General features: G+C 37.0%; 3 protein-coding genes and 2 non-coding genes across 15 annotated transcripts; 3 read left to right on the forward strand and 2 right to left on the reverse strand.

Annotated features, from left to right (window-relative positions):
* The first annotated feature begins 114 nt into the window (after window positions 1-114).
* Window positions 115-13,512, forward strand: LOC107994415 (uncharacterized). Of its 4 annotated transcripts, none has more exons than XM_017051324.3 (9): window positions 160-423; window positions 6,225-7,115; window positions 9,223-9,457; window positions 11,360-11,780; window positions 11,864-11,991; window positions 12,248-12,367; window positions 12,676-12,693; window positions 12,982-13,129; window positions 13,188-13,512. In XM_017051324.3, exons 2-9 carry the CDS (start codon window positions 6,225-6,227, stop codon window positions 13,282-13,284), a joined length of 2,058 nt encoding a protein of 685 aa, XP_016906813.2. In that variant the 5' UTR covers window positions 160-423; the 3' UTR covers window positions 13,285-13,512. The 4 variants fall into 4 exon arrangements, with proteins under 4 accessions (XP_061938474.1, XP_016906813.2, XP_016906823.2 ...); XM_017051334.3 differs by having other exon boundaries at window positions 12,676-12,687; XM_062082490.1 differs by lacking the exon at window positions 12,676-12,693 and having other exon boundaries at window positions 115-423; window positions 12,248-12,378.
* Trnaa-ugc (transfer RNA alanine (anticodon UGC)) lies at window positions 3,235-3,306 on the reverse strand. The gene has a single exon. It is a non-coding gene; the product is annotated as a tRNA-Ala (tRNA).
* Window positions 7,509-7,670, forward strand: LOC114577306 (U1 spliceosomal RNA). The gene has a single exon (XR_003697291.1). It is a non-coding gene; the product is annotated as a U1 spliceosomal RNA (small nuclear RNA).
* LOC107994393 (serrate RNA effector molecule homolog) lies at window positions 13,441-20,279 on the reverse strand. 6 transcript variants are annotated; one of them, XM_017051306.3, is made up of 16 exons: window positions 20,026-20,279; window positions 19,487-19,622; window positions 19,111-19,377; window positions 18,673-18,867; window positions 17,469-17,535; window positions 17,121-17,368; window positions 16,873-17,045; window positions 16,674-16,805; window positions 16,370-16,614; window positions 16,151-16,291; window positions 15,826-16,074; window positions 15,575-15,745; window positions 15,251-15,513; window positions 14,867-15,142; window positions 14,600-14,722; window positions 13,441-13,907 (listed from the first exon to the last, which is right to left on the reverse strand). In XM_017051306.3, exons 2-16 carry the CDS (start codon window positions 19,606-19,608, stop codon window positions 13,829-13,831), a joined length of 2,751 nt encoding a protein of 916 aa, XP_016906795.1. In that variant the 5' UTR covers window positions 19,609-19,622; window positions 20,026-20,279; the 3' UTR covers window positions 13,441-13,828. The 6 variants fall into 6 exon arrangements, with proteins under 6 accessions (XP_016906795.1, XP_061938472.1, XP_016906786.1 ...); XM_062082488.1 differs by having other exon boundaries at window positions 15,847-16,074; window positions 19,487-19,625; XM_017051297.3 differs by having other exon boundaries at window positions 19,487-19,625.
* Window positions 20,280-21,188: 909 nt separating this feature from the next.
* Window positions 21,189-25,732, forward strand: LOC107995819 (uncharacterized). Of its 3 annotated transcripts, none has more exons than XM_028664995.2 (8): window positions 21,192-21,333; window positions 21,501-21,536; window positions 21,613-22,242; window positions 22,324-24,036; window positions 24,109-24,237; window positions 24,316-24,621; window positions 25,128-25,235; window positions 25,318-25,732. In XM_028664995.2, the coding sequence occupies exons 1-8, from the start codon at window positions 21,261-21,263 to the stop codon at window positions 25,353-25,355; spliced, it is 3,033 nt and encodes a 1,010-aa protein (XP_028520796.2). In that variant the 5' UTR covers window positions 21,192-21,260; the 3' UTR covers window positions 25,356-25,732. The 3 variants fall into 3 exon arrangements, with proteins under 3 accessions (XP_016909009.2, XP_028520796.2, XP_061938471.1); XM_062082487.1 differs by having other exon boundaries at window positions 21,613-22,032; window positions 22,111-22,242; window positions 24,109-24,621; XM_017053520.3 differs by having other exon boundaries at window positions 21,189-21,333; window positions 24,109-24,621.
* The last annotated feature ends 367 nt before the right edge of the window (window positions 25,733-26,099 follow it).

Consider the following 26,099-nt stretch of genomic DNA (forward strand, 5'->3'; position numbering starts at 1 on the left):
GAAATATCGATATAAAAATTATACAACGGTCGGTAAGAGTGTCACGTGTACAAGATTGTATAAATACGATTGGCTGACTAAATATATAGATGTTTTATGATTGGTTGCTATGAATTGTGTACTTGACAACTGTACCAGACCAGACCGGCACGGCATATCTTGCCGCGCGTCATTCACAGTGCGCGCGGCATTCGGTGCGTAAACATCGATGCGTGATAAGTGCGTATCGAATACGGATACACGTTGCCGGAGTAAAGAACGGCGCGCGGGATCAACATGTGACGTTTGATAGAAATAAACAATAACGATGATCAAAGAATTAACGATTTATCGGCCAAGTAAAAAATTCGAACCTTTTTGAAAACAGTTGTTTCGTCTTTATTTATTTTACGGAAAACATGAGATTGTTATAATATACCAAAGGTGAGTAATATATACATATATATATATTTTTACATTAGTAAATTCAATTTTATAACATTCATTTTTTAAATAATTATTTTATTTTATTTTTTAGTTTATTTTTTAATAGTTTTATTTTTCAAACATTTAACATGTATGTCGCATCAGTGTTAAGTGGCACAATATATGTAATGAAACGAATATTGCTGACATCGAAACATCAAATAATCATATTCTGTCATTTTACTCATTTGATAGAATGTTGTCAATTAATATTTTGCTCGAAATGTTAATCTCGTTCTACTTCCGGGAAATAATATGACTATAGGAATTTCTGATGTTCGAAAAGAATCGTTTGAAGGAAAATTATTTACATTTAAATATTGTTTCCTTTTTTTCACATTTTCATTATCCTTTAAAAAATAGGAGAGTCATTTAATATTGCTAAATCATTTAGTAATTTTACATTTTATCCGCTATGTTTCTCTGACGAACGATTATTTTTTCCCTGTTGTGTATGCGACAGTTTGCAAAGTAGCGCGTCTTATGCATATTGTATGCGCATTCGCGTATAGTATTGTATAACAACAGGAAAATTTATTTCGTCTCGCGCTAGTACTTCGAGCAGACATATACGATCGAGTTTCCCGCGTTCCATTCTTTCCTCTCGTTCCTCGCATTCGCAATTTGCCTTCGATTTTATCGTAACAAATGCAAACATCAATTAATTAGAAAGAACGTTGTCGCATTTATTCGATACAAGAATCGTAGATCGCCTAATCTCTCGTTAGTTTCACTGTTTGACCGATAAAAAAATTGTGTCCAAGTAATCGCGATCTGTATCACGCTTTGCTATGCACAAGGATATCGATCGTCACACTACGATAACAGATTACAGTTACCTTTTGTCACAGTCAAGGATCGGACTTGATGGCGATCGTCAACAAGTTCGCGGTCTTCTTTTCGAACAAAGAAGTTCCTTCATTGTTGAAAACGTGTATACATATATATATATATATACACTCGAGTGGTCGAGTGCATGGAGCCGAGCACCGTACACTGTGTTACCCTGAACGCCTCGTTAACATTCCTCGTTAATCTCTCTTTGGAAATTCACGCGAGTCAACTCGAATTAAGAGGTCACAGAGATATGTATTTAGAACATCGAAAGGTTTAGCAAACAATTTCTCGGAAACGGAAGAACGAAGAAAGTGTCGCAAAAGCGGGAGCCGGTAGTATCGCGACCACCAACTTTTCCTGGATTTGGCTCACTCACGCCGTTCTATTTATATTCCGTCACTTGTAACCGTTTGCGATTGTAACTCGCGTTGAAAGTTCATCTAAGCGTGTTATCGAATCTCGATTCGGATAACGGCGGTCGAGATCTGTTTAGAGGAGGAAAAATTGGGGGAATAGGGTGCAGGCATAGTCGGTGCACGAGTCAGCGTTGCGTGGGCGCCACGTATGCGTATGTGCCAGGTGTAAATAAAAGCGAACGCGTGACCCTCGGTTAGCGAAGCGCGGCCAACCGTAACATTTTCTTTCGTCCCATTGTCGGTTAGTCGTCTCTCTTTCTCTTCCCTTCGTTTTCTCTTTCCTCACCGCTCTACACGCTCGACATTCTCAAACCTATTGGCCATTAGCGTAAGAATCCTTCTCTTAACGACGAGAGAAAAACTCGGGGGAATTTTGTTCCCTCACGAATTCTTCTCTTCCAAAGATCTGTATACAGATGTCGCTCGTCGACGAAATATTCCGTTCGAACTTCTCGATTACGATTAGTAGTGGGGAAAAATGAAAATGGATGGCGCGGAAGAAGCGATACTGCTGACTCTGTGCGGTCAATTCGACTACAGTTCGTACACTCGTACACGGGGTATTTATATCTTTGGCTACGATCGAAAGAGCTCGAGACTGCTACTCGGCGAAACGGTCCGAATCTTCTTCGAAATTTATTTATGCTCTATATATTCTTAATCTTTCCTTCTTATTCGTTATTATTATTATTTGTCATGTTGTTTTTCACCGATAAAAATCGTGAAAGGTAAGCCAACTTCTCAATGATAGGGAAACGAATGTTTATCGATCCTATACACTTATTAATCGCCACTAAGCATCTCGTTGCGCCAAAGTAATTTCGATCCACTTGTTACGTTATCGAATCACGTTGATTAATAGTCAAGTTTAATACAGAACGATCGAGTCGTTGATGATTTCACGCGTTAATCCAGTCAATTATCCTTGGTACGAGCGAATTTCGTACGAGACGAATCAAGTCTGGGGCAAAGTGATTCTGTAAAGATTTGTTGGAGAAATGTTGGTCAGCAATGAATTTCATGATTTATTCGTGTTGCTCGTGGGGGCCAACGAAGAAGAAAGGAGACAAGGGGCATAGTTGTGTACAGAGATCCAGAGCTAGCTATTATAGCCGACTGTATGAATTACGACTGTGTGTGCATGCCAGTGACGTGTAGTCATCGGCCGATGCTCACTGCCAATAACCCTTAGCATTCGACCCTATACTTAGCGGATAATCGACGCGATATACCGCTCTTATTAGGAGTATAATAAACCAAGCCTCCAATTATTATTTTCGAATGCCCATTGTTTTTTTTTTATCTCGAACAAATCATTTTTATCGAGCATTGATTCTTAATTCTTCAAATAAAAGTTAATCTTGTACGATTTGTTAAATTAGAATCTATTTCGAATAAATCGACACCGTCTTCGAACACTATTTTTTTCAACACAGATCCGTTCAAATCGAGGGGAAAAGGCAATATGTATACAGCCGAATAAAAACAATCGATAATAGAGATGAGAAAAAAAGTTTGGAGATGCCGGGGATCGAACCCGGGGCCTTTCACATGCAAAGCGAACGCTCTACCACTGAGCTACATCCCCTTCGGACGAAAGCATCATTAAGATAGAAGAATACGTTGCCCCTTTATCGAATTCTTTCTCGACTGAACTTATGTTTACAATTAGAAAAACGACGTTGCAAATAAATTTTCCAATTTCCTTGGAAAGAAGAGACAAAATATAGTAGCATGTATAGATATGAAATCTGTGCGTAAGAATTTCTGTTCATTAATGTTACATAGCTAACGTTCCAGTTTTCTCAGGCAGGATATCGCAACTGTAACGTTGTTATCGAACGCTTTAACATCGACTCGCTCGTTTTTCTACGATTAACTATCGCGCATTTTCACCGGCGTTTTCGCATTTCCCACGCAGACTATAGACTAGATTTTTCTTCATTCCATTTTTTCTCTTCGTTTCCCGTTGTTACGTGCTACTTCCACCAGATACATTATTGGGAAAAAGGGACGTTGTTCTAGCTGGTCGTTCGATATCGATGTCCACGAATTAAAGCAAAGCAAATATGAAGGTAGGCAGGATAATAAGCGAGCTACGAAACGCAGAATTAATGGTCCCGATCTGGAGCCGGGAAGAATGTCGTAATCGCGATCCCTTCTCGAAAAATCGTGGCCTGTTTCTCGACCACGCTCTCGTATAATGCGCCATTGTTGTTTCCTCGATATCACTATGCACGAGAATGGAACTACAATGAGAAGGAATCATCGTTCTCGCAGAATCTATCGAATATGTAATAATTTCAATGAATACGAACCTTTCTTTTTCCATTATTTCGTATACGATCATGATTAAATATTATTCATAACCTCTTTCGTTTGTTTCACTTTTCATTTGGAGTTTCAATCGATCAATCGATTGTTAAATACACTCGATATCAATTTCTTCGTAGGGAAAACTCACGTTGGATTATAAATTCGATGAGGCAACTGACGTCGAACAAGAATTTATGTCGAATATTCCGTGGAATTAATAATCGATCACCACTAACTACGCTAAACTAGTCGCAATTAGCCGATGGCGTTTAATCGCGAAACAGCTCGGCGGCTGTTAACGATCCAAGGCAACGATGCATGCCAGTAATTCGTTCCAAATATCATTTCACTCGTATTCGAACGAGTTTCGAAGCGAACACTGCCTGTACGCGTGCGTCGACATATGGCGCGACACGTGCTACCGAACCGAACTCGCCACTCTTTCAAACTGTCCGATATTCCGTTCGCGATATTTCTCAAGGAATTTCTTCGATCTAAATTCGAAAATATAGCGGATGGAAGAGAGTTTTGAAAGCTCTCGAAACGGCGAGTCGTCTCGCAACGTGACTAATTGTTGAGACGGTCGCCCTCTACACGTGCGGCCTCGTGCGCTTTTATTCGAAATCGTCCAATCGAAATCGTTCAATCAGCGAACCAATTACGGTGGCGAATGATCGAAGGAATATAGGCATGTTCTCGATCTTTTTAACTTTTGGAAGAATTATTCGATCGAATCGGTATGGTTGATCGCGAACGGAAGGAAGTGAAGCGTAGGCCAAAGAGGTTAGGCGCCAGCTGCGCCGAGCCCTTTGCGGAACGGTGCGTTCGTTAATTGGTTAACCTCTAATTGAGCGCACGATGGACGGAAGAACGGTGCAACGTAAGAAGAGAGGGCAGCCTTAGAAGCGTGGACGAGAACTAATTAGCCATCGGCTCGACTGACCGATTCACGCCTTTACTCCTTTTCCTCTCGCTCCTCTTTCTCTTCATTGGGGGGACCCCTTCGTTTACTTACCTTACTAACGCGACTTCGTATCGTTTGAACGAAGATCGATACGATCGAAAAGTGGTCGTTTCGTAAGAAAAACGTTCAACGTATTTTTCCTGCTTACTTTTTAAATCCGGTTCCGCGTGATTTCACACATCGTTGCCACATCGAGTCATCCTTTTCACGTTCAGCGCACGTTCGACATTTTTTCCCTCTTCCCATTCGACGAGTGGTTTCAACGAGCAAGAAGCAACGCGTTCGTTGTGTACGCAATCCTTTTAGAAACCGCGTGGAATGCGTCACCGTGCGCGTGGTTGACTCAGAGCCGATAGAGAGCGCGGAATTAATTTCTGGGCTTCGATTCCGTTTCTAATAAGAACGCCGGAGATTAACCGCGTCGATTTTATTTTCTCGCAAGATTCGGTTAAACGATTTCGATTTCGCTTCGAAAATTGGAAGGCGTCTTCGGATCGCGAACTAGATATAAGATCCACCGAAAAATCTACGAGGTCGATGACGTCAGAGGCTTTTGACGGGATCAATCGGAGAGTCAAGTCGCGATAATTGCGACAATCGTCGGGATGCTCCCCAACGAGACGTTTAATTCCGCTCCCCCTCGCTTCGTCGCAACTCTCTTTTCTCCGCGCCACTCTTTTTCGCCGTTCAATTTACGGGTCCCTCGCGCTATTTACTTAGCTCCACAAAGATTGCCGATCCGTTAATTGTAATACCCCCTCCCGAACGTATCGCTCCTTCGTTCCAACTCTCCACCATGCAATTGTGGGTATTAATTTTTTTTTTCTTCTGAAACGAATCGATCGAGAGAACGAATTTCGAATTATTTCGTTCGAAGAGAAAAATTCGAAAATGATCGTGCCCGATAATTATTAGGTCCTTGATCGATGAAATAAATGAGAGATATAATAATAGATGGTATATAGTTGGTCGCGATATCCATTAATTTAACGGTTATAAAGAAGGTCGAATCGGTTGTCGTGAGAATCTCTAACGTTTCCCCTACCCACATTCGATGGAGGAATCGATAAATGAATCGTTGTTGCCTCGTTTCCTCGAGAGGAAAAAATCTCTAATTGACTAATCGACGATCGTCGAGGATATTAACGATAATTAATATAAAGCGAATCGAACGAAAAATCATAAATCATTCGTTTCTAACTGTGTGCTCTTCTCTTTTCTCGTAGATGGAGAATCAAGGTTTCGAGGAGGAGCAGCAATCACGAGAGATTTCGAACGCGGATACCCACGTGTACGAGGATATTTTGCCCGGCACGGAGGATACACCGTCTCGACTTTCGAACGAAAATCGTGCTCAACGATCTCTCGTGTCCGAGAGAGGTCGCGGCACATCGACGAGATCGTTGGACAGGCGAGAAGAGATCGCCGGTGTCTTCGAGCGCAACTCGACGCTTCCGTTTCGGCGGAGTGCAGGCCTTGATCCATCTACCGCCACCAGCTCTTCCGTCCGTGTGACGAATCGGAAGAGGAACAACGGGTGTCGAGAGGATACGGATGTCGCGTGGAATACCTTCGTCGACGATGCTCTCTCGTCTCCGGCACGGTCGACCGCTCTCCATACCGACTCTAGACGCCCGAACAGAAGGCGCAGGAAGAAAGACTGCAAGCACTGTAGAAGCAAAGTTGCCGCGTTTATCGATGGCGAGCAGCGCCAAGTCGGCGAAAGAGAAAACGAAACCGTTCTGAGAAAGAACAGGGACAACGAGCAACAGCAACGTTTGCAAGTATCCAATGATCCGCAAACTATTCTCGATCCGCGCAATTTCACTATGCTGCCTGCTTGTTCGCCGAACGAGTTAACGGGTAACGATTCGTCCTCTGTGTTCACGATATCCGAGAAAATCGGAGATGGGTCACCGGTAAATCTGATAGAGAGGAACGATGGTTGCGCGAATCTCGCCAATCCAGCGGTGATTAACGGGGACAACAACGCTCTGATCAGGTCGGAGAAGAGTCGGTTAAGTTTAAGGGTGAACTCCATATACTCTCAAGAACGTTGGTACGCTAAGGGGGCATCGATATTTTGCACGGATGTTAAACAACACGGTACATTTCAGGTAGGTGTTTTAAAATTCCTTTTCAAAATCGTTATCGTTATTCGATGAAAAATGATTTTTTCGTTCCCGAAGAATAATCCGTGTAAGTATATTTGCGTGTACTTATGCAAAAAAGACGATCGAGATAAAATTACGAATGTTTTTCAGCCATCGGTCGTTTCGATTACATTTTTCAAACTTGCCTCGATTTGTGCGAGATATCGATTTTTGGTCGTGCAGACGGATTGTAGATTGGGATCCACTGTCGAAGATACGAGAGCAGGTTGGGAACCGTCATTTCGATAAGTGGTGTAGTACCCGATTAGCCGCTAGATGGCGACGAGAAGTACGAGTTTCTCGCTGGTTATATCGGTCAATGGATAGGATAAGTCGTGACTCGAAGGGGAGCAAATCATACTTACCTGGCGCAGAGGTTACCGTGATCAAGAAGGCGGTTCCTCCAGGGCGAGGCTTTTCCATTGCACTACGGTTAGGCTGACCCTTGCGAATACCCCTAATGTGGGTATCTCGGGCGTATAATTTTTGATAGTCGGGACTGCGTTCGCGCTGTCCCGGACATATGAATATTAAAAGCATAATTATCATGTAGGTCACGATTTCGTTTTAATCTTTCAAACATTTCGCGAAATCTCGTATTTCCTCGATCGATCTTTCTCTCGTAATATTATTTCGCTGTATATATATATTTCGTGTAAAAAAATGAATGAATAATAATTTCGAAATGTAATTCGAAAAATGAATCGAATTACGAGTTTTAAAAAAAAAAGGTATATATTACAAATTCAAGATCGTGTTACTTATAAATAAAATAGACTTTCGAAAATCATGAAATTCGTACAACGATAAATTTCCACTTACAAAATATAAATGATAAAAATAATCAATCCCTTTTTTGATCTATCGGTTTGACATATAATCTCTCCATTTATCATTCTTTTCGCATTGAAATTCTGAGTCATCAAGGTAACTCATCAAGGTATACGTATAATAATTCGTAACAGCATAACAATTTTTACGATTCATCGTGGCCGAACAGGCTTCGTGCGAAGCCGACCAAATCTTTTTTCCACTTCATTTGTATTCTAAACAGTCGTGTGTCACTCGAAAGAATATTCTCAGTTGTTTACAGTATCGATTTCGCGACTGGAACATCGTATCGTATTCCTTATTTTAATTACAATTATATTATTTCATTGATGATTATTAGAATGAAAAAAGAATTGAAAAAAAGGAACAAAACGATTAAGTTGGAGGTATGATTGCCAGACATATAAATATCCGAGAAATTTGACCTGTCGATGATTATTTTCTCGACGAGAGGAGAGAGCCGATTTTGAGCACACTTGCCGTGTCTGGCACTTGTCCGCCCTAAACGAACAAAACGGAACGGAAGTAGAAAACGTCTATCTATAGCCAGACGCGATGATCGTCGGCCGGCAACGCGCCACGCCGTCGTACACACACGCGTCTCTTCTGTAACGCGTACGAGCTTCGCCGAAGAAAATTCTAAAACTCTTGTCGAAAGAACTCGCTTCAAATCTGTTTCATTGTTTAACGATCGAGCATCGATGCTTTGAAAGAAAGCGGAACAAGGTGTCGCGTACGGAACATTACGGAGAACGGTAGTCAGTTGAACGCGGACCATTACCTCGGAAGGCGCGACATCCACGCACACGTTCCTAACGCTTTCTCCAACAGTTGTTGTAATTTATTTTCCGTTTCGTTCGATAAAAAAAAAAGCACATAATTTTTAACACCGTTCTCTGACGTCGTCACTATATTTAACGCTTACGTAAAACGAGATAAAAAACTCGGAGAAAATTTTAATCCCGTGTTTTTTTGCATATTTTCCAAGAGAAAAATTGTTCTATATCTAATATTCCTGCCCACACCTCTGTTTACTTATCGAATACCTTATCGATATCGGATAATAAATAAGCAATTGTTGAGCATCTAATGGCTATAATTCTATCGTCGGTTCGAAGAGAATGCAGTGTCAATGGCTGAGCTTCAGGTAAATCGCGAACCTATTCGTGACGAACAATGTCGTCTTCTGTCGTTTTACGAATTTACGAGCGGTCGAAAGATACGATGTTTTCTTTTTCAGAGGGCTTATTCCCTCCCGGCACGAACGCACACCCCGTCCTCCCAAAATCGCATTAACTTACGACGCTGCGTCAGAAGGGAACCACCTCCGCATCCGGCCAGACTTCGAAAGCACAGACACGGCTGGACCCTGCATCTGGAGCATCCTCTCGAGGCTTCCAAATGCACCAAATCCCTCGTTCTGTTGATCGTGTTGCTTTTAGGCGTCGGTGCTATCGCTCTGTATATTGCTCTTGGTAAGTGGTGCACACTCACGATAAGTTGTGTTAAAGAAATATAAAATGTAACGTGCGTTTGAGTTTCTTGAAAAAAGAGGAAAATTTTCTGTAAAATTTGATGTATTTATATCTTTATTACATTTATATTTCTTAAATATTTACGCGTGTTTAGTGAATGAAATTGTATTTCAATCCTTGTATCTCTCTGTTAAATGAATACTCGTATATTTTCTTTTATATATATATATATATATACACGTAATATACGTATCGTTGATGTGAAGCTATGCATATACGGGATATATAATGTATAAAGACGTACATATCGCCGATAAAATAGATAGCGATTAAAAAGTTTTGATAACGCCATCTCGCGTTTGGACGCTGGAAGCTCCAATTTGTTAATAGAGAATCAGAATGTGCAAGGAGGTATTCGATAGACAAGGAGAGAAACATTGTGCGAGAAGGATGAAAAAGCGTGCCACTACTTTTGATTATGCAGCTCCTAATATTTTTCTGATATAATTATTATACAAGTTTGAAAATCAATTAATTATTCACTTGTTACGAAAAATTTGTGCATTTTTATACTCGCATCTTAAAAATGAAACCTTAGACGAGTTTCTCGTGTAAATTTTAACGCGAAATTCTTTCTAATTAATTATTTTTTAATTATTATTACGAAGAATGTCGGAATCGTAATGATTCCATTCTCCAACATAGTAATAAACAATCAATTTATTCGAATAAATTATGAATAAAAATTATATGGAAATATAGAGGAAGATGTAACCTTTCAAATGCATACATTTATATTTGAAAATAAGTTTCGTAACAACGAGAAATTAGCGAAAAATGCATCGAGCGTCGATCGCGTCGCCATATTGACGTATTAATTATTAATAAATAATTAATTAGAAAGAATTTTATATTAAAATTTATATGAGAAACTTGTTTAAGGTTCCAGCTTGAAAATGCGAGTATAAAAGTACAGATATTTTTAGCAACAAATGAATAATTAATTAATTTTTAATGTTACGTAATTATATTAGAAAAATATTAGGAGTCGCATAACTAAAAATAGTGGCACGTTTTTTCCATCTTTCTCTCACGGTATTACTTTCTTTGTCTATCGAATACCTCTTTGCATATTCTGCTTCTCTATTAACAAGTCGAAGCTTCGATGATCCAAACGCGAGATGGCGCTGATCCTCAAAATTTTTCGGTTGCCATTTAATTTATAAACAAAATTAGTATTCCTATCGACAGATGCAAGGATTAAAGAAAAAAACGAGGCTCAATTTTATTCAAAAATATTTTATTCGAGAAGTGAATGTGAATGAATTTGTATGCAAATATTTCGAAGCAAAAAATTCGAAAAAGTATGAGAAAAATTAGCAAAGAGAATTTGGAAAAAAGGAAAAAAGAAAGTGTTACATTTAACAATATATCAAATAACATATAATTTTATGTGTTCATCTACAACAAAATAATTGTATCACGTTGTGCATTCTTGAAATAATTTTCGCTGAGGATAATGACAGTGACATAAATTAAGATGATAATGGTGAGATACCCTGTATTCATATACATCACATACATCACATATATATATATATATATATATATATATATATATCTAAATATACATATTATATCAACCATATAAACATACACATAAATATATACAAGTTTGATAAAAATATATTCGTATATTAAAAATTGCATTAATCGAATATTATTTATAGTGTATTACATATCGGATACATATAGAAGATAAATATAGATAGACATAAATAGTTTTCTAATCATCTGATAAACGACGTTGGATTTTTTCGATTATTAAAAATAATATTCTTCTTTGCTTTCGTTCAATCATGTTACTCGTAATTGTTGCAACATAGAAATGATTTGTTACAGAACCGGAAAAGTTGCACGTAATTCAACAATACCTGAAATCTTCGACTAATAACTCGTCGTCGAATAATAACATCGAACACCAAAACGAGACGACGATCACGACGTCATCAACGAAACCACCGCAATTCTCACCTGCCATCAGCACTCCAAGTATTCTTTTAAATGGCAACTCGTCATTTCCGGAGAGCTATACCCAACTAACATCGGAAACGGAAGCGGAAGTTACGAGCCCTATCGAATCGAATTTCAATTCTACCAGATACTGCGATGATTGCTTGCCAAAAGAGGTTTGCGTTGCTCTTGTCGACGAGGAAGTACCGATTTGCAGGATACCCAACGATCCCAAAGACCCGACCGGATGTGCCGGTTTCTGTCTTATCAACAAACAAAAATGTCATCGTCTTGATACCGATGCTTTTAGGTAAGCATCTCGCACACCTATAAAACGATTGCAATTCGAATTCGTTTCGTTTTGCTAATTTGACGTTTTCTCCGTTTTTAAAGATGCGTTGAAATGGAACATTATTGCCTGGACAACGAATGGGCTTGTCTAAACACGTTATGTATCCCTCTCGAGAAACATTGCGATGGACACATGAATTGCTACGATCATTCGGACGAATACAATTGCGGTATGTACGAGCATATAGCATTAGCCCAGTTTTTCGCGACTCACGACTTTCTTTGCTTGATCGGATTTGCAGATACTTTACCATCGTGAGGCTTCACTCTTTATTGGTTTGTTGCAATATATAATAATTCGACGGTAAAAAGCCAACAACGCATATTATACATTTAATTTTAAAACACCAGAAGAATATACGAATTTAGACTTTTGTGATCGTAGAGAGATAAACATATGAGAATGATAATTGTCTCCTGTTGCAGATTGCGATTTGCAGACACATTTTCAATGTGGTAACGAGACTTCCTGTCTTCCATTGGAAAGAAGATGTGACGGCAAGATAGATTGCTGGGACGCAGCCGACGAGATTAATTGTACTCTAGGTAAGATATGCGTAACTACTTGTTGTATTCACGAGAAACGTATGCCGTTGGTTTGCGGATTATCGACTTGTCAAAATTAAAGTAATTACCAACTTACGTATATATTTTTTCTCACGCGATTCATTGGATAATAGTAGGACTCGATTTTTCCCCGAGATTATACTAATGATATAGTTCGTCGACCGTCGAGTTATTCGTGTATCGTCGGCAACACGGTTTCTTTATTTATCTTTTTTTCACACACATTTCCCTCTCACTGGTTTTCTTTTTCTTTCTGGGTTAAAGTTTTTTTCTGTTCTTCTTCGTAGGTCATAATCTCGGTGGGTGTGAGTACATACTCGTTTATTTGATATATGCATTCAATTTTCGCTTCACACGAAGCACGCTTGCCTAATAATTGCCGCTAAACGCATTGCACGCTTTTTTCGACGAGCAAAAAAATGTTTTTATTATTCTTCTCAGTATAACAGCTTTTTATTTTATTTTTGAGCTCTCCAACGAATTTAAATATCGTAGCTTGTCATGCTTCTGAAAGAATGCAAACCTGCACGCTTATGTGCATATTAGCTCATAGTCGCGTAACACGTTTGCAACAACGTTTCTTTTCATGCCAGCGTGTCCTTCGGAAAACGAGTTCACGTGCAGCAATGGACAGTGCATATCAAAAGCTCGCTTCTGCGATAGCCTACCAGACTGTCTCGATGGATCTGACGAGCCTCATGGATGCCAAGGACGGTGCAATAAACACGAATTCACATGCCAGTAAGTTGATGATAATGGATTAATTAATAAGCGCCTGATGCCATTCATTTTCGTACAGAAACAATAGATGCATTACAAAAGGAATGAAGTGCAACGGGATCGATGATTGCGGTGATGGAAGCGACGAGAGGCATTGCAAGGATCGATTCTCTTAATTTTATGTTTGCGGATCTGATTGAAGATGTTTTTTACATTGCGTTACAGTATTTTTATTACGGATTAATGTAATTAAACATTGTACATAACTGTGCTGTATAAACGTGCAATGGTACGGAATAAACGTTTCACGAATGAAATATTTAACATTAGAGTGTAATTAGGAAACAATATATTTTATTATTGTATCATATGATAGATTACAAATACATTTTTACTGCAATCTATTTATCTTAGCCATTATTTCGACGAAACATTGTTTTCATGTATATTGCAAATATTATAATATTTATTTACTAAATAGGAGATCTTTATTCTTAATGTGCATTTTTCTACTAGTGCGTCAATTTGTACACACATTAGAATACGTAGATATATTTTTGTATACAAGTGACTGCAGACATTTGTATAAAGTCTTACAATATATGTATGTATATGATTCTACGATTTGTTATATACAGATACATCTAATACACAGACCTTCGTATTGCTTTTACCAATTCGTTCCTTTTAATCTTATGCTCTTTCGTTTTGTAATGCTATTTAAAGAAATTCATCTGGTTCTCTTGGTGCATCAAGATCCCGATAATGAATGACTGGTCGAAAATCTGCTCCTCCGCCACTGTAATATTTAATAAAAATTAATAAATTTTACTTTCTTAGCAAAATTCTTATTGCAAAAAATAAAATAATAAAATATGTATAAATATTAATTCTAAAACAATTAAAAACAATCCATAATGTACGACCAATTGAACATAGGATACGAACAGAAATATGTTATATAAAATAAAAGCACATATAAATATTAAAAATAATTTTATTTGCTATTTTTCAGCTATTTCTCTGTAAAATCATTTCTATTTGCCGATCTCGTTTTTCTTTTCATTAAAAAACGTTATTCGAGAAATTGTTTTTATTAAAATATAGAATATGATATCGTATATGAATTATCAAAATTATCCCATATCAAAAAAGACAAAAATGTGCTGATTTTGTAACACATTGCGTTCATTGGAGTTGACAACATTACGTGTTACATAATCCAGATTAAAATCTGCTAGCACCAGAATACTGTATATTAAATATTCAAAAATACTTGTTCAATATTCAATTAATATTTGTTCAATTAATATTTGATAAAACTTAAAATATGTCTATATCTAGATGATCCAATATCATCATAAAATCATTATAACTAACAATAGGAAGTCGATTTTAGTGCAGTCCTGTAAAACAGCGTATCACTATGTTCAATACGTGGAAAAAAAATTTAGTCAACGGTACACGATAAAACAATATAAAATGTCTTACCGTCCCCTGTTGAAACCACCGCGATTGGAACGTGGCATTCCAAATCCTCCACCGAATCCTGCGCCGTAACTTGATCCATATCCTCCTCTGCTACCACCGTAACCACTACCATAGCTTCCAAATCTTTAGGAACAAAATCATATATTTTATTTATTATTGACTATTATAACAATTAGATATTATTATGAAATATAAAGATGTAAATAACAAATTTATTTGTTTTATCAATTTCAATGAAACAATAATTTAAAAGTATTTGATATTTACGTGCTGCATCCATAAGGAGTAAATCCTTCGCGTAAATTCTCTCTTGGAGGTGCTTTATTTCCTGGATGTTCGGGAAGCTGTGGCCTTTTTGGATCTCTTAAATAATTATTGAAATATTCTGCTTCCGCTTTCACCTCTGCTACTTTTTCTGCATGTTTATTGAAGATATGTTTCCGAATGAAATCTGGTCCTTTAAATTTTTTCCCACTAAGCGGACACAACCATTTATCTTTTGATAACTCTTGTGTATTGGCTTGAACGAATTTTTCTACCTCACTAATTTAAAAAGATTAAGGAAATAATAGAAGAAAGGAGGAAAAAAGTTCTAACAATAAAAGAAAAGAAGAAAAATGTATCAATATAAGAAAAAAAAATAAAGGATACGCTTCGGCATTCTTAGCACCCAGTTTATCAAATTCCTCTTGAGATAAAGTCGCAATTGGTTGTAAAAATGCTGTCATTTTGCTTTCAAAATTACGACAATATTCTGATAACTCAGTGCTAGTAACTTTGGCGGTAGGAGGAGATCCTCTGACGTGCATTATGCCACATCTATTTGGCATTTCATCTTCATTTGGATATTCACAATGATTATAATAATCAACTGAATGAACTATACGTAAATAAAGGATTAATCTGTCTAACACCTAGAAATAAATAGCATATTTGAATAATAATAAATATATACTATTGATATAGTTTTAGTACCTTGATAAGCGTTGGATCTCTTTCAATGGGACCATCTCCATCACCTCCTAATTGACCCTCTTCTTGATCACCGGACATTCCTAATAATTCTTCTTCTTCAGCCGATGCTTCTTCAATTAAATAATCAGTTATGTTCTTCAATACCGGATTTTTAGATGATAATCCAAATGCCTATAAATATATATGTCACGATATTTTAACGAGAACGCTACAAATCTAAACTAAACATATAAATTACATCGCTGTCTTACAGCTTGCTCAACTTCATGTACATTTTGAATACTTTTATTTTCTTTATTGTCGTCGTCTTGTTTAAGCGTATTATCATCTTTTTTTTCATCGTTCCATAAACCAACTCTGCTATCCAAATTGTGTACGATTTTAGCACTTAATTTGATATCGTGTCTGACTATTTGTTTATGAGATGTTATACCATTTACTGTACGAATACGACGAGAAAGATCTCGGTTTACTATAGCACCAAGTTCACAATCGCGTAACTGTAAAAATTAATAAATTTTAATTTCTATTTTATATTTATTATTCATGTGTATTTTAATTATTTTTTTAACATACTCGAATGTTGTTTAAGCTCCAGCATATCTCTTTTATGTTTACTTGTCTTTCAAAAGATACCCATCCTCTTCTAAACCACCTTCTTTCTGGTTGAGGATCTGCTATGGCAACTCGTAAAAATCCAGGAAAACGTTTACACATCTGTTTAATAAAAATTATTCAATATAATTAATTGTATATCTATGATATATATATATATATATATTTATAATAACTAACCGCTTCAACTTCTGCTTTTGTTATTGTAGGTGCTAAATTACGAAGAAAAATGCTGCTAGTCTTGTGTAATGCTCTGGGTTCTTTTTCTTTATCTTCGCTAGCTAAATCGATCACTGCTTCTGGTTCCATAGCAGTCTTTTTAGCTTCTGGTTGTGGTTCACTATCTCCTTTAGTCTCTCGATCATCTTCTTTACTATCTTGTGCATCTGTATTTTCATCATTAACATCCATTTTTTCAGTTACATCTAGAAAGAAATTGAATTAAAATTTGCAATTCTAAGAAAATTATAATATTTAAACTTACGAATTTCTGTTTTCGGTGTATCTGGTTTATTACTATCACTGCCAGAAGAACTACTACTGCTACTACTACTACTGCTACTACTATTACTGTCAGTTCGTTTCCTTTTTTTAGTAGTACTTTCCTCTGTTTTGTCTATAAAAAAAACTTGAAAATTATATTCGAATAATAAAATATATTACTTAATAAACGAAAAACATACCTGTATTATCTAAATCTCCCTCTTTTTTTGTTTCTTCTGTATTTTCTTCTACTTTTTCTGTTTCTTCTGTTAAAGTTTCATCTTTTTCTATATTTTTATCTTCAGTGTCTGCATTCTGACCATTTTTTAAATTTTTTTCTATCCGTGAACTTTCATCTATTTTATTCATATCGCTACAAAATTCAAAATCATATCATATTTTTTTTCTTCTTTTTTCTTTTTTACAAATTTTATTAATTAATCCATACCTGTTATCAATTCTCTTATCATTCATAGTTTTGCTTTTAACGTCCTCTTTATCTTTAATTGTATCTTTAGTTATAATTGTATTTATTTGTTTTACATCTAAAACTTGTAAATCTTCATCCGTACCACCTTCTAATTTAATGACTACAGCATCTAATAAATGTAGTAAAGCATCAGCCTGATCGGCATCTACGGAAACTTTATCTATTTCTTCGGCTTCGAGCATTTCCAAAAATACTTCAACGCGTTTCTATAAAGAAAAAGAAAAAGATAATATGTAGGAATATCGATCAATATCAAAAAAACATTTATCAAGTCCATAGTTTACATCTTATTTATAATTTACTTACCTTTAAAGCTGCCACTTGTTCTTCCTTTCTCTTCACTGATTCCTCTGGATGATATTTTATTTTGAACCTGATAATAAAAGAGTATGGTATTTGAATCGATTTTGAAACAAATTATCTTACAATTAAAGCAAACAGACGTACAATTTGTGGATTTATCATTTATCCAGAAAAAAAAGTGCATTGGAATTAACATAGTAGTTAGTTCTACTAATTTCTCAATATAATTTTATACTGAGAATATTTATATTTATATATATATATATGTATATATATCTATATAAGCACAAACGTGCTTTTAATCAATTATAAACGTATTTATATAATCGTGATAAATTTATCGCGATAGGTGTTGAATAATGTAAGTAGTAATTGTTACGCATCCCATCCATATCTAGAGCGAATCATTCCTTGTAACTAAGTATTATTGTATCCTTTTCCTCAAGACGATTATTTAAATATTATCAATCTTATTGTCAACATTGTCAGTTACAGAATGAAGCCTCACCTGTAAAGTCTGATATTTTTACTTGCATTCGGTTTTCTCGTCGACTCAGAGATCTATTGCAACAATAGCATATCTTTGTAATATCAAATATAATTAAACGGGTTTAGAACGCGGCCTACCGCGAGCATATTTGGGCTTTGCGCGCCCAGCTCGCATTTTTGTTTAACTACCTAATAAACACCTCGATTCTTCTGCGATGCGCGAAACGCGAAATGCATAAAATATCGTACGTAAAAATAAACGAGCGAGGTGACCTGTGCCCAAGACATAAGGCGTTGCTGGCTGTACGCTGTAGGGATAGACAGAGCTGGTCATATTGCTTGCAATTACCGATTAAATTGTGTCTGCAATTTAGCAAAAATTATAAAGCTACTACACCCTTAACGTCCTTCTGTTCAATATACGTATGCACTCTGAGCATACATACCCGAACAGATAGTTCGATGAATTCGTTAGGAATAAAAGATTATTTTCTACAGTGGATGCAATTTTCGCGCAAAAAATAATTACATCGTCTTGCAAATACAATAATTACAAGTTTGTTATTTTAATAAGAGGGAATAAGAGAGAAAGCCACTGTAGAAATTAATTATTTTTATATCCACATTTAAGTACGACTGAGCTTCGTTTCCGTTATATCAGAATTAATTTTAAGAACATATATATATCTAACTAGTGAATGAAAAAAATGAAATATACCATTCTTCATCCTTGTGTGCAACGAAGAATTCATTCAATTGTTGCCTTCTGAATTCCAATTTATATTCATTATATCGCTTAATAGCTTCCTCATCTGTAATTGAATCTTCTTGAGTTCCAAGAAATGCTTTGAAAGACATCATTGGTGGTTGAGTTTCAACATTGGAATTGCTGAAGTTACCGGCTACTTCTCGACTGCACAAAACATGAAACAATTAACAATCAGCCAAAAAAATTTGAAATTTTAGTGCTACCTCAATCGGGCTAATAATCTTGGAGTGAATCGACTCCTCTTTTGCATAGTTGCAATACAACCTCTTTTTTTCATGACAATGCTGTTTATAAATCAAGAACAAATTCACAAAAAAAAAAAAAAAAGAAAGGAAAAGAAAAGAAAAAAAGAAAATCTGTATTAGAAATAACATAAGAAACACAAACCTGTTATTGTTACCATGGTTTCCATAGTGATGATTGCCATGATGGGGTGGTGGATAATGATCTGGACCCCAAGAAGTTGCACCACCTCCTCCACCTCCATAATAATCATGTCCATATCTTGGTCGGTCATCCCAATCTGCTCTCATCCTTTTCATAGGAGGAGCCATCTCTTGCGACCTACCAGGACTATATCTATCGCGTCCTCCACCTCCACCTCCCCGATATTCCCTATAATCTGGACGTTGTCTAGGCCGACTGGACCATTCTCTGGAATAATCACTATTGTTAAAAGTACAAAAGGCTGTCGAACACTAAACAATCTTTCTTAATATATATGTATCAACGTTTATTTTAATGCTTATACATTAGAAATTACCTATCAACCCAATCATCTCTCCTTCTGTCATCTCGGCGTCCTTCTCTCGAATAAGATTCCGTTCTTTCTCCCCTAAATTTGTCTCTCCTCTTCCTATCATATTCATCATCAGAATCACCCATAATGAAAGGATTTACTACTAAACAGAAACAGATGCAGATAACGTATACAAAATTTTAATCATTAATAAGTTAATATTACCAGTATTTTGTTCAACCGTTCTACATCGAAAAGGGGTTAAGTGGGCAATTGGAACATACATTTCTCAACACGTGACCCGCAGAACATTTTTGATCGTTGTCTTTATTCATGCTCTATTTCGAAATGTACATATAAATTTCCGTGAACGTGTTTGCTGCAAAGCTATTGAATATTTACAATTTTTCGAACAAAATATTCGAATAACGCGCGAATGTTGCTTTTAGAATGTACGAAGAATTTGCATTTTGTTTATTAAATACGGCGTAATAATATTTAGAAAGGAATATATTTAACGATATACGATCGGAAAAAATTGGAAAAGAAATAATAAAACTTACTCGTTGAAAATATATCGCTGAATGAAATTAAAACTTCACCATAGAGGATTTTTGTCACCCGTTACCGTGCGTCACCTATCACCAAAGTATCATTTCCAGCGAGGTAAGGCGTCAGGTCGTTGCAATCGATACTATACTATACTCGCAAATCGATTTTCCTATCGTTCGCGAGAACCGGGAAATTCAAATGAGCTTTAATGCAAATTTTATGTTAATATTTTCTTCGTATAATAAAAGTTGCATAAAAAATATTTAATATATATATTATTATACAATTTATTTAATAAAATATTTTTCACAATTTAAATATTATACAAATATATTCAACTCGATATAATTAATATAGACAGAAATAATAAACAAATCATAATATAATCATTTAACCGAATTAAAGAAATCGAAAATTTACGATTTTTCCGTATTCCGATATAATCTCCCATCCAGGATATCGATATTTAAAGAAACGCTGTTAAGTATTAATACGTTCTATAAATAATTCTGCAATCATGCCATAATAATTATACAATGATCATTGATTTTCTTCTTCATTGTTCTTGGAAAATGCATAAAAATGCTTATATTACCGTATAATGAAAAATTTAAATTAATATAGAAAAATAAGCGCGAAATAATTTCTTATTTTAAAAATAACAAATTTGTCCGAGTATCGAAATCATCACGATTTATATGCGATAAGTTTCACATTTTGCGTGACTAGATTCTTCTCTCTTGCTCGTAATTATGCCACAAGAAAATGCAACAGAATAGTTAAACAACCAGAAAGAAGACGAAAAATAAAATCGTTGAAGAGAATGTCGAATATACAATGCTGCCGAATAATGTCATCAATTCGAAAAAAACGAGTCTGGATCGTTTTTTAATTTACATGATCCTTCCTTCGTTTTCAAAAGAAACGTGATATGAATCGTGTATCTCGTGGAAACTTCTGAAGCTGGATGACGTAGTCGAAGCAAAGCCGGCCGGCTAAAACCAGTCGTTCTTATTCCTATCAACACCATGTAATAGAAAGAGTCGAACAATTATTACTCATTGCCACCCACGTTCAGATGCTCATCCTCATGGGTCGGGGATGATGCTCGGGGACGATAAATCCTTTCACTGCCGGGGATATCCTTATATATAGAAGTATTTGATCGAGACTCACCTCGCAATGACTCGAGGCAAGAAACGGTCGGACAGCCAACAATTCGATCGCGTAATCGAGCAATCTTACGATGAGCGGATTTATTCGAACATTCCACTTCCCGACATTCGTCCTTCTATTCGCCACATTCGTCGCGGGTTCAGGTAATTCCTCCTTTTTTTTTTCTCAACGTTTTTTACGTTGATTTTCTTTTTTTTTTTTCAATATCGATTCATCATTGTTACATCATATTCCAACTACGCACGAGGAAAAAACATACAATATCTGTGCTTACAATACACTATTGTACTTGAATATATATATTTTTCAGGGGCGTACGAAGGAAATGTTGGAAGTCTGTCGTACAGTACGTATAAACATTTAAAAAAGAGGAAACGAATTTGAAAAATTTTCGCTAATCCTTTTTTTTATCAATTGTACAGGCAGCGCTTCAGCGAACGCGTACAGTTCTTCGGGAACAGCAGGCGCTTTTATTGGAAACGAGGGGCACAAAGGAATTCGTAGTTACGATACCAGTGGCGGTCATAACCAGCCAAACGGTGGAGGAGGCCACCAAGACGGTGGTTGCAAATGGTCCAAATGTAAATGGGAGAACGATGATTATTGGGAGAAGGACGAGGAAGAAACTGAACCGGAAGAAGAAGATGAAGACGAGTGCTACGACGGGGACGATGGACAATATAAGGTTCACGATCACAGGCAGAAAAGCAAAGGAGGATCGCCTCCTGGCGTGCAGAAATTAGGCGCGCCTAATCCTTTCAACGGTCAACAATCGTACACAGGAAGTGGTGCTCCTTTTGGAACAGTGACACCAAGTGTCAGTGGCCATTCGCAAACCACAGGTACACACGGATCACAACAACCGTTCAATCAGCAACCTGGTTCGAATCAAAGATACGATGGTCCAACACCTGGAACAGGTTCACATCCTCTCGCGTGGAACTCGGCTCCTGGAAGTTGGTCGAATGCAGATGTATCCACGGATAAAAATGGGCCTAAAACAGGTTTTGGATGCGCAGGCAATTATCAACGCGAGACTGGCTGTGCTCAAGGTTGATTGTAATCATTACACATTTCACTGTACACTCACAATAATTGTCCTTGAATTCGTAATATCTTGAATTTCATTTCAGGTTCAAGCGGTGCTCCTCCTGTCAAACAAGCTCTATTACCATTCCCCGGAATCGAAGGCGTTCAAAAGGAAAGTTCTCCTGGTTACTTTGGCAGTCCTGCGTCCGGATGTTCGGGTAGTCCCTACGAAAAATGTATCGATAAGTCTGGAAGTCAACCAACGAGATACGATACTTTACCAGATACAGAACAAGGGCGATATCCTGGATCGCCCCAAAACGTACCTTACGGACCACAATACTCGGCGAGTAAACCGTCAGAAAGTAATAGAGAGCCTTACCCATTGCAAAATGCAGCTAATTCTCACGTTGGAACAAGTCTCGATTCTGGTGCAGGCAGGACGCCAATATTCGGTTCCACAGATTCATCTCCAATCGGTTCTAACAGTTCCCCGTTTGGAACTGCGCAAACGTCTGGTTCTCCGAGCGATAACGCGCCACGTGTAACTCAGAAGCCAGGTTATAGCAGCGTGAAAGGTTCTTCGGGATCTAGAACCAATGCTTCGAAGGATGGAGATAGTAAAATATTTTATATAAACGTGAACCCTGCTTCGGGAAAACCCGAAGGATACAAACCTTCAAATGCGGATGAAAAAACACAACCTTTTTATCAGTCTAATTACAGCGCTACTGGAACAACGAAACCTTCTTACCAACCTAATTCTCACGACAATGCTCAAACCACGAAACCTTATCAACCTGCTTCCTATGATGGAAAAACGCAACCTTCGTATCAGCCTGCTTCTAATTTTGGAACGACAAAACCTAACGTTTATGGTGGAACAACGAAATCTTCCTATCAACCTAGTCCATATAGCGGTATTGGAACAACAAAGCCTTCTTATCAGCCTGGCCCTTATAACGATTTTGGAACGACAAAGCCTGCTTATCAACCTACTTCATATAGTGGAACTGGAACAACGAAACCTTCTTATCAACCTAGTCCATATAGCGGTATTGGAACAACAAAGCCTGCTTATCAACCTGCCGTTTATGATGGAACAACAAAGCCTTCTTATCAACCTAATCCATATAGCGGTATTGGAACAACAAAGCCTTCTTACCAGCCTGGCCCTTATAGCGATTTTGGAACGACAAAGCCTGCTTATCAACCTGCTGTTTATGGTGGAACAACAAAGCCTTCTTATCAACCTAGTCCATATAGCGGTATTGGAACAACAAAGCCTTCTTACCAGCCTGGCCCTTATAGCGATTTTGGAACGACAAAACCTGCTTACCAACCTGGCGTTTATGGTGGAACAACGAAGCCTTCCTACGAGCACAAACCTTACAAAGGTCCAGACGAAACGAAATCTCCATCGGGTTGTCAGAGCGGATCTCGAGGTTGTGAAAATAGGAGCGGATGTAGCAGTCAGACAAATGGAAAATCACCAGATTCTTGTGGTCAGCCTGGTGTCTCCGTAGATATTAGTAAGATCTCTGGGCCAATAGTAGGCTCTGACGCGTATTCAAATGATTTTTCTCAAAGCTCTCAAAAAATTACTCCTGGAACGAGCGGTCAATTATTTAACGGATCTCCTATTGGAGGTGGTAGTAGTCCGTACAATTGCGTAAGTGGAACTGATTGCGTTTCCGGGCCAGGAAGCCCATCGTATGTTCCTAATAAATTTGATAAAACAAATAAGATTGTGGAAGGAGGAGGATCGTATCCATCAAATCCATTTCTAACCGGGAAGATTCCTATCCCTGAAATTGGTAACGAAAACAAAAATTAAGCTTCTTTTTGATTCCGTTTACAAAGAATTGTATTAACAATTTAAATTTTAGGCGGACCAATCGTAACAAGTACCAGTAAACCGATCGGTCATGGAAATCCTTTCCTGCAAGGAAACGTTGGTGCCATCTCAGGAGCTTGGAGTCACTCTATCGGTGGAGCAGTAGCGCATCCTAGTGGCGGTAATAAAAATGTCGTTTCGATCGAAGAAGAATCAACTAGACCAATAGGCAAAGACAATCCCTTCCTTCATGGATCAGGATCTGCACGAGGAGATATAGGAATCAATGACAAAACAACAGGAGAATCTGATTCATTGATTCCAGCTATCGATCGAACTTATGCTGGACCAGGTCAAACGAGTGGAAGTCCTGTCAGCCATTATCCTGGATTGACCAATGATGGAAGCTCATCAGCCACGAAAAATCCACCTGGAACAAATCGCGGCTCTGGAAGCGGAGGAGGTATTGGAATCGATTCGACAGGATTTGGAATCCTCCCTGGATCCTTTGCTAACTCGCAAGCTTCTACTTATGCCAATTCCGGCTCTTATTCTGGCTCTGGAGGTACGTGGCTTTGGAGATTGCTCGAATAATTTTATCTTCCAATTATGAAATTCTTGTTGAAGCGAAAAGATACATAAAACATTCGTTACATTAACGATTAAAGATTCTCGAAAGTAAACGGAAAATACAACGGAAAATGTTAGATCGTGAAAGGTTAAAGGTTAGTAATTTTAGATAAAGATTAATGCAATGAATGTGAAAACAATGGGAAAGAGTTTCAAGGTTTCAAGAAATATTTGATCTTCAGTCGGATTGATCGATGATAAAACATAAATCAGTGACACAGTTTGTTAATTAATAGCAATTGATCGATTGTATCGCATTACTATCGCTCTCTATACGTACATGATACGTTGTGTAATTCGATAACATCCATAATATCAAACTACTATCGTATGCTTCTTGTGATTATCATTTTTTTCATATTATATATTTAATGCGTCAATATTTATAAATGTTGTTTCGAAATTTGTAAATATTCTACATTACATCTCTCCACATTTCAGCACCGTCTTTTGGACAAGCGAACAGTGGAAGTTGGGCTTCTAGCGGAGCGAGTGCAGCTTCCTGGTCCTCCAGCAGTGCTTCCGCTTATGCGAGTAGCAACGCTGGCAGTAAGTTTTTAAAATCATATTCGTGACGTATTTGCATACGAGTAAAGAATAGATTTCCTTGAAAGATAAAACGCTGTTTTAGGTTGGTCAGGGGGACAACCAAGTCATGTGAAAGGATAATCGACGAAAAAAGATAAATAATTGCGACAAGTGCTGAAAATAAATTTCAATCATTCTCACATTACGAAAAAGATCCTTTTATTTTGTCTCATTTGCACATTTTTGTCCGTAATTTATTTTAGTTTCTCATTTACGATACAATCATCTTGTATGAAAAAAGAAATCGCTGTTTTTTTTTTACATCTATAATCCTACACGCGTCTATCTTGATAATTGATCCTGCCAATTGATTCCTCGAAATGATTAATCACTATGCTGAGATTATTATCGACGGATGTTTCGATAGATAATAACTGATGAATCGGATATACTGTTATAAACGGATCTGATGTATTATCGTTAAAAAAATAAAAATCAATAAAAAATATTATACGTCATTGTTATATTGATTATTTTGAGTCGACCTTGAACAATGAATAATAAAATTGCCAGAAGATGTTATTATCTGTTATTAAATACATTTAAGAACATCATGTTAATGTTCAAATTTAACATTGGTATGGAAATAATCATTCGAGCAATAATTTCTTTTTTCATTTTTAGTATTTTAAAGTGTCATTTACTTAATAAGAAAATGAAAATATAGAGAATTGATATATAATGAAATGAAATAAATTTGACAAATAGTTAAACAAATCGATGATGCAGGTACTTTAAATGTGAAATGCAGCTCTAATGAATTTAAATATAACATCGTGGAAATGCCAGTTATGTCATCGATACATGTCGGAGATAACCGCTTAT

This window comes from Apis cerana, linkage group LG11, assembly GCF_029169275.1.
Source record: "Apis cerana isolate GH-2021 linkage group LG11, AcerK_1.0, whole genome shotgun sequence".
Taxonomy (NCBI): Eukaryota; Metazoa; Arthropoda; class Insecta; order Hymenoptera; family Apidae; genus Apis; species Apis cerana.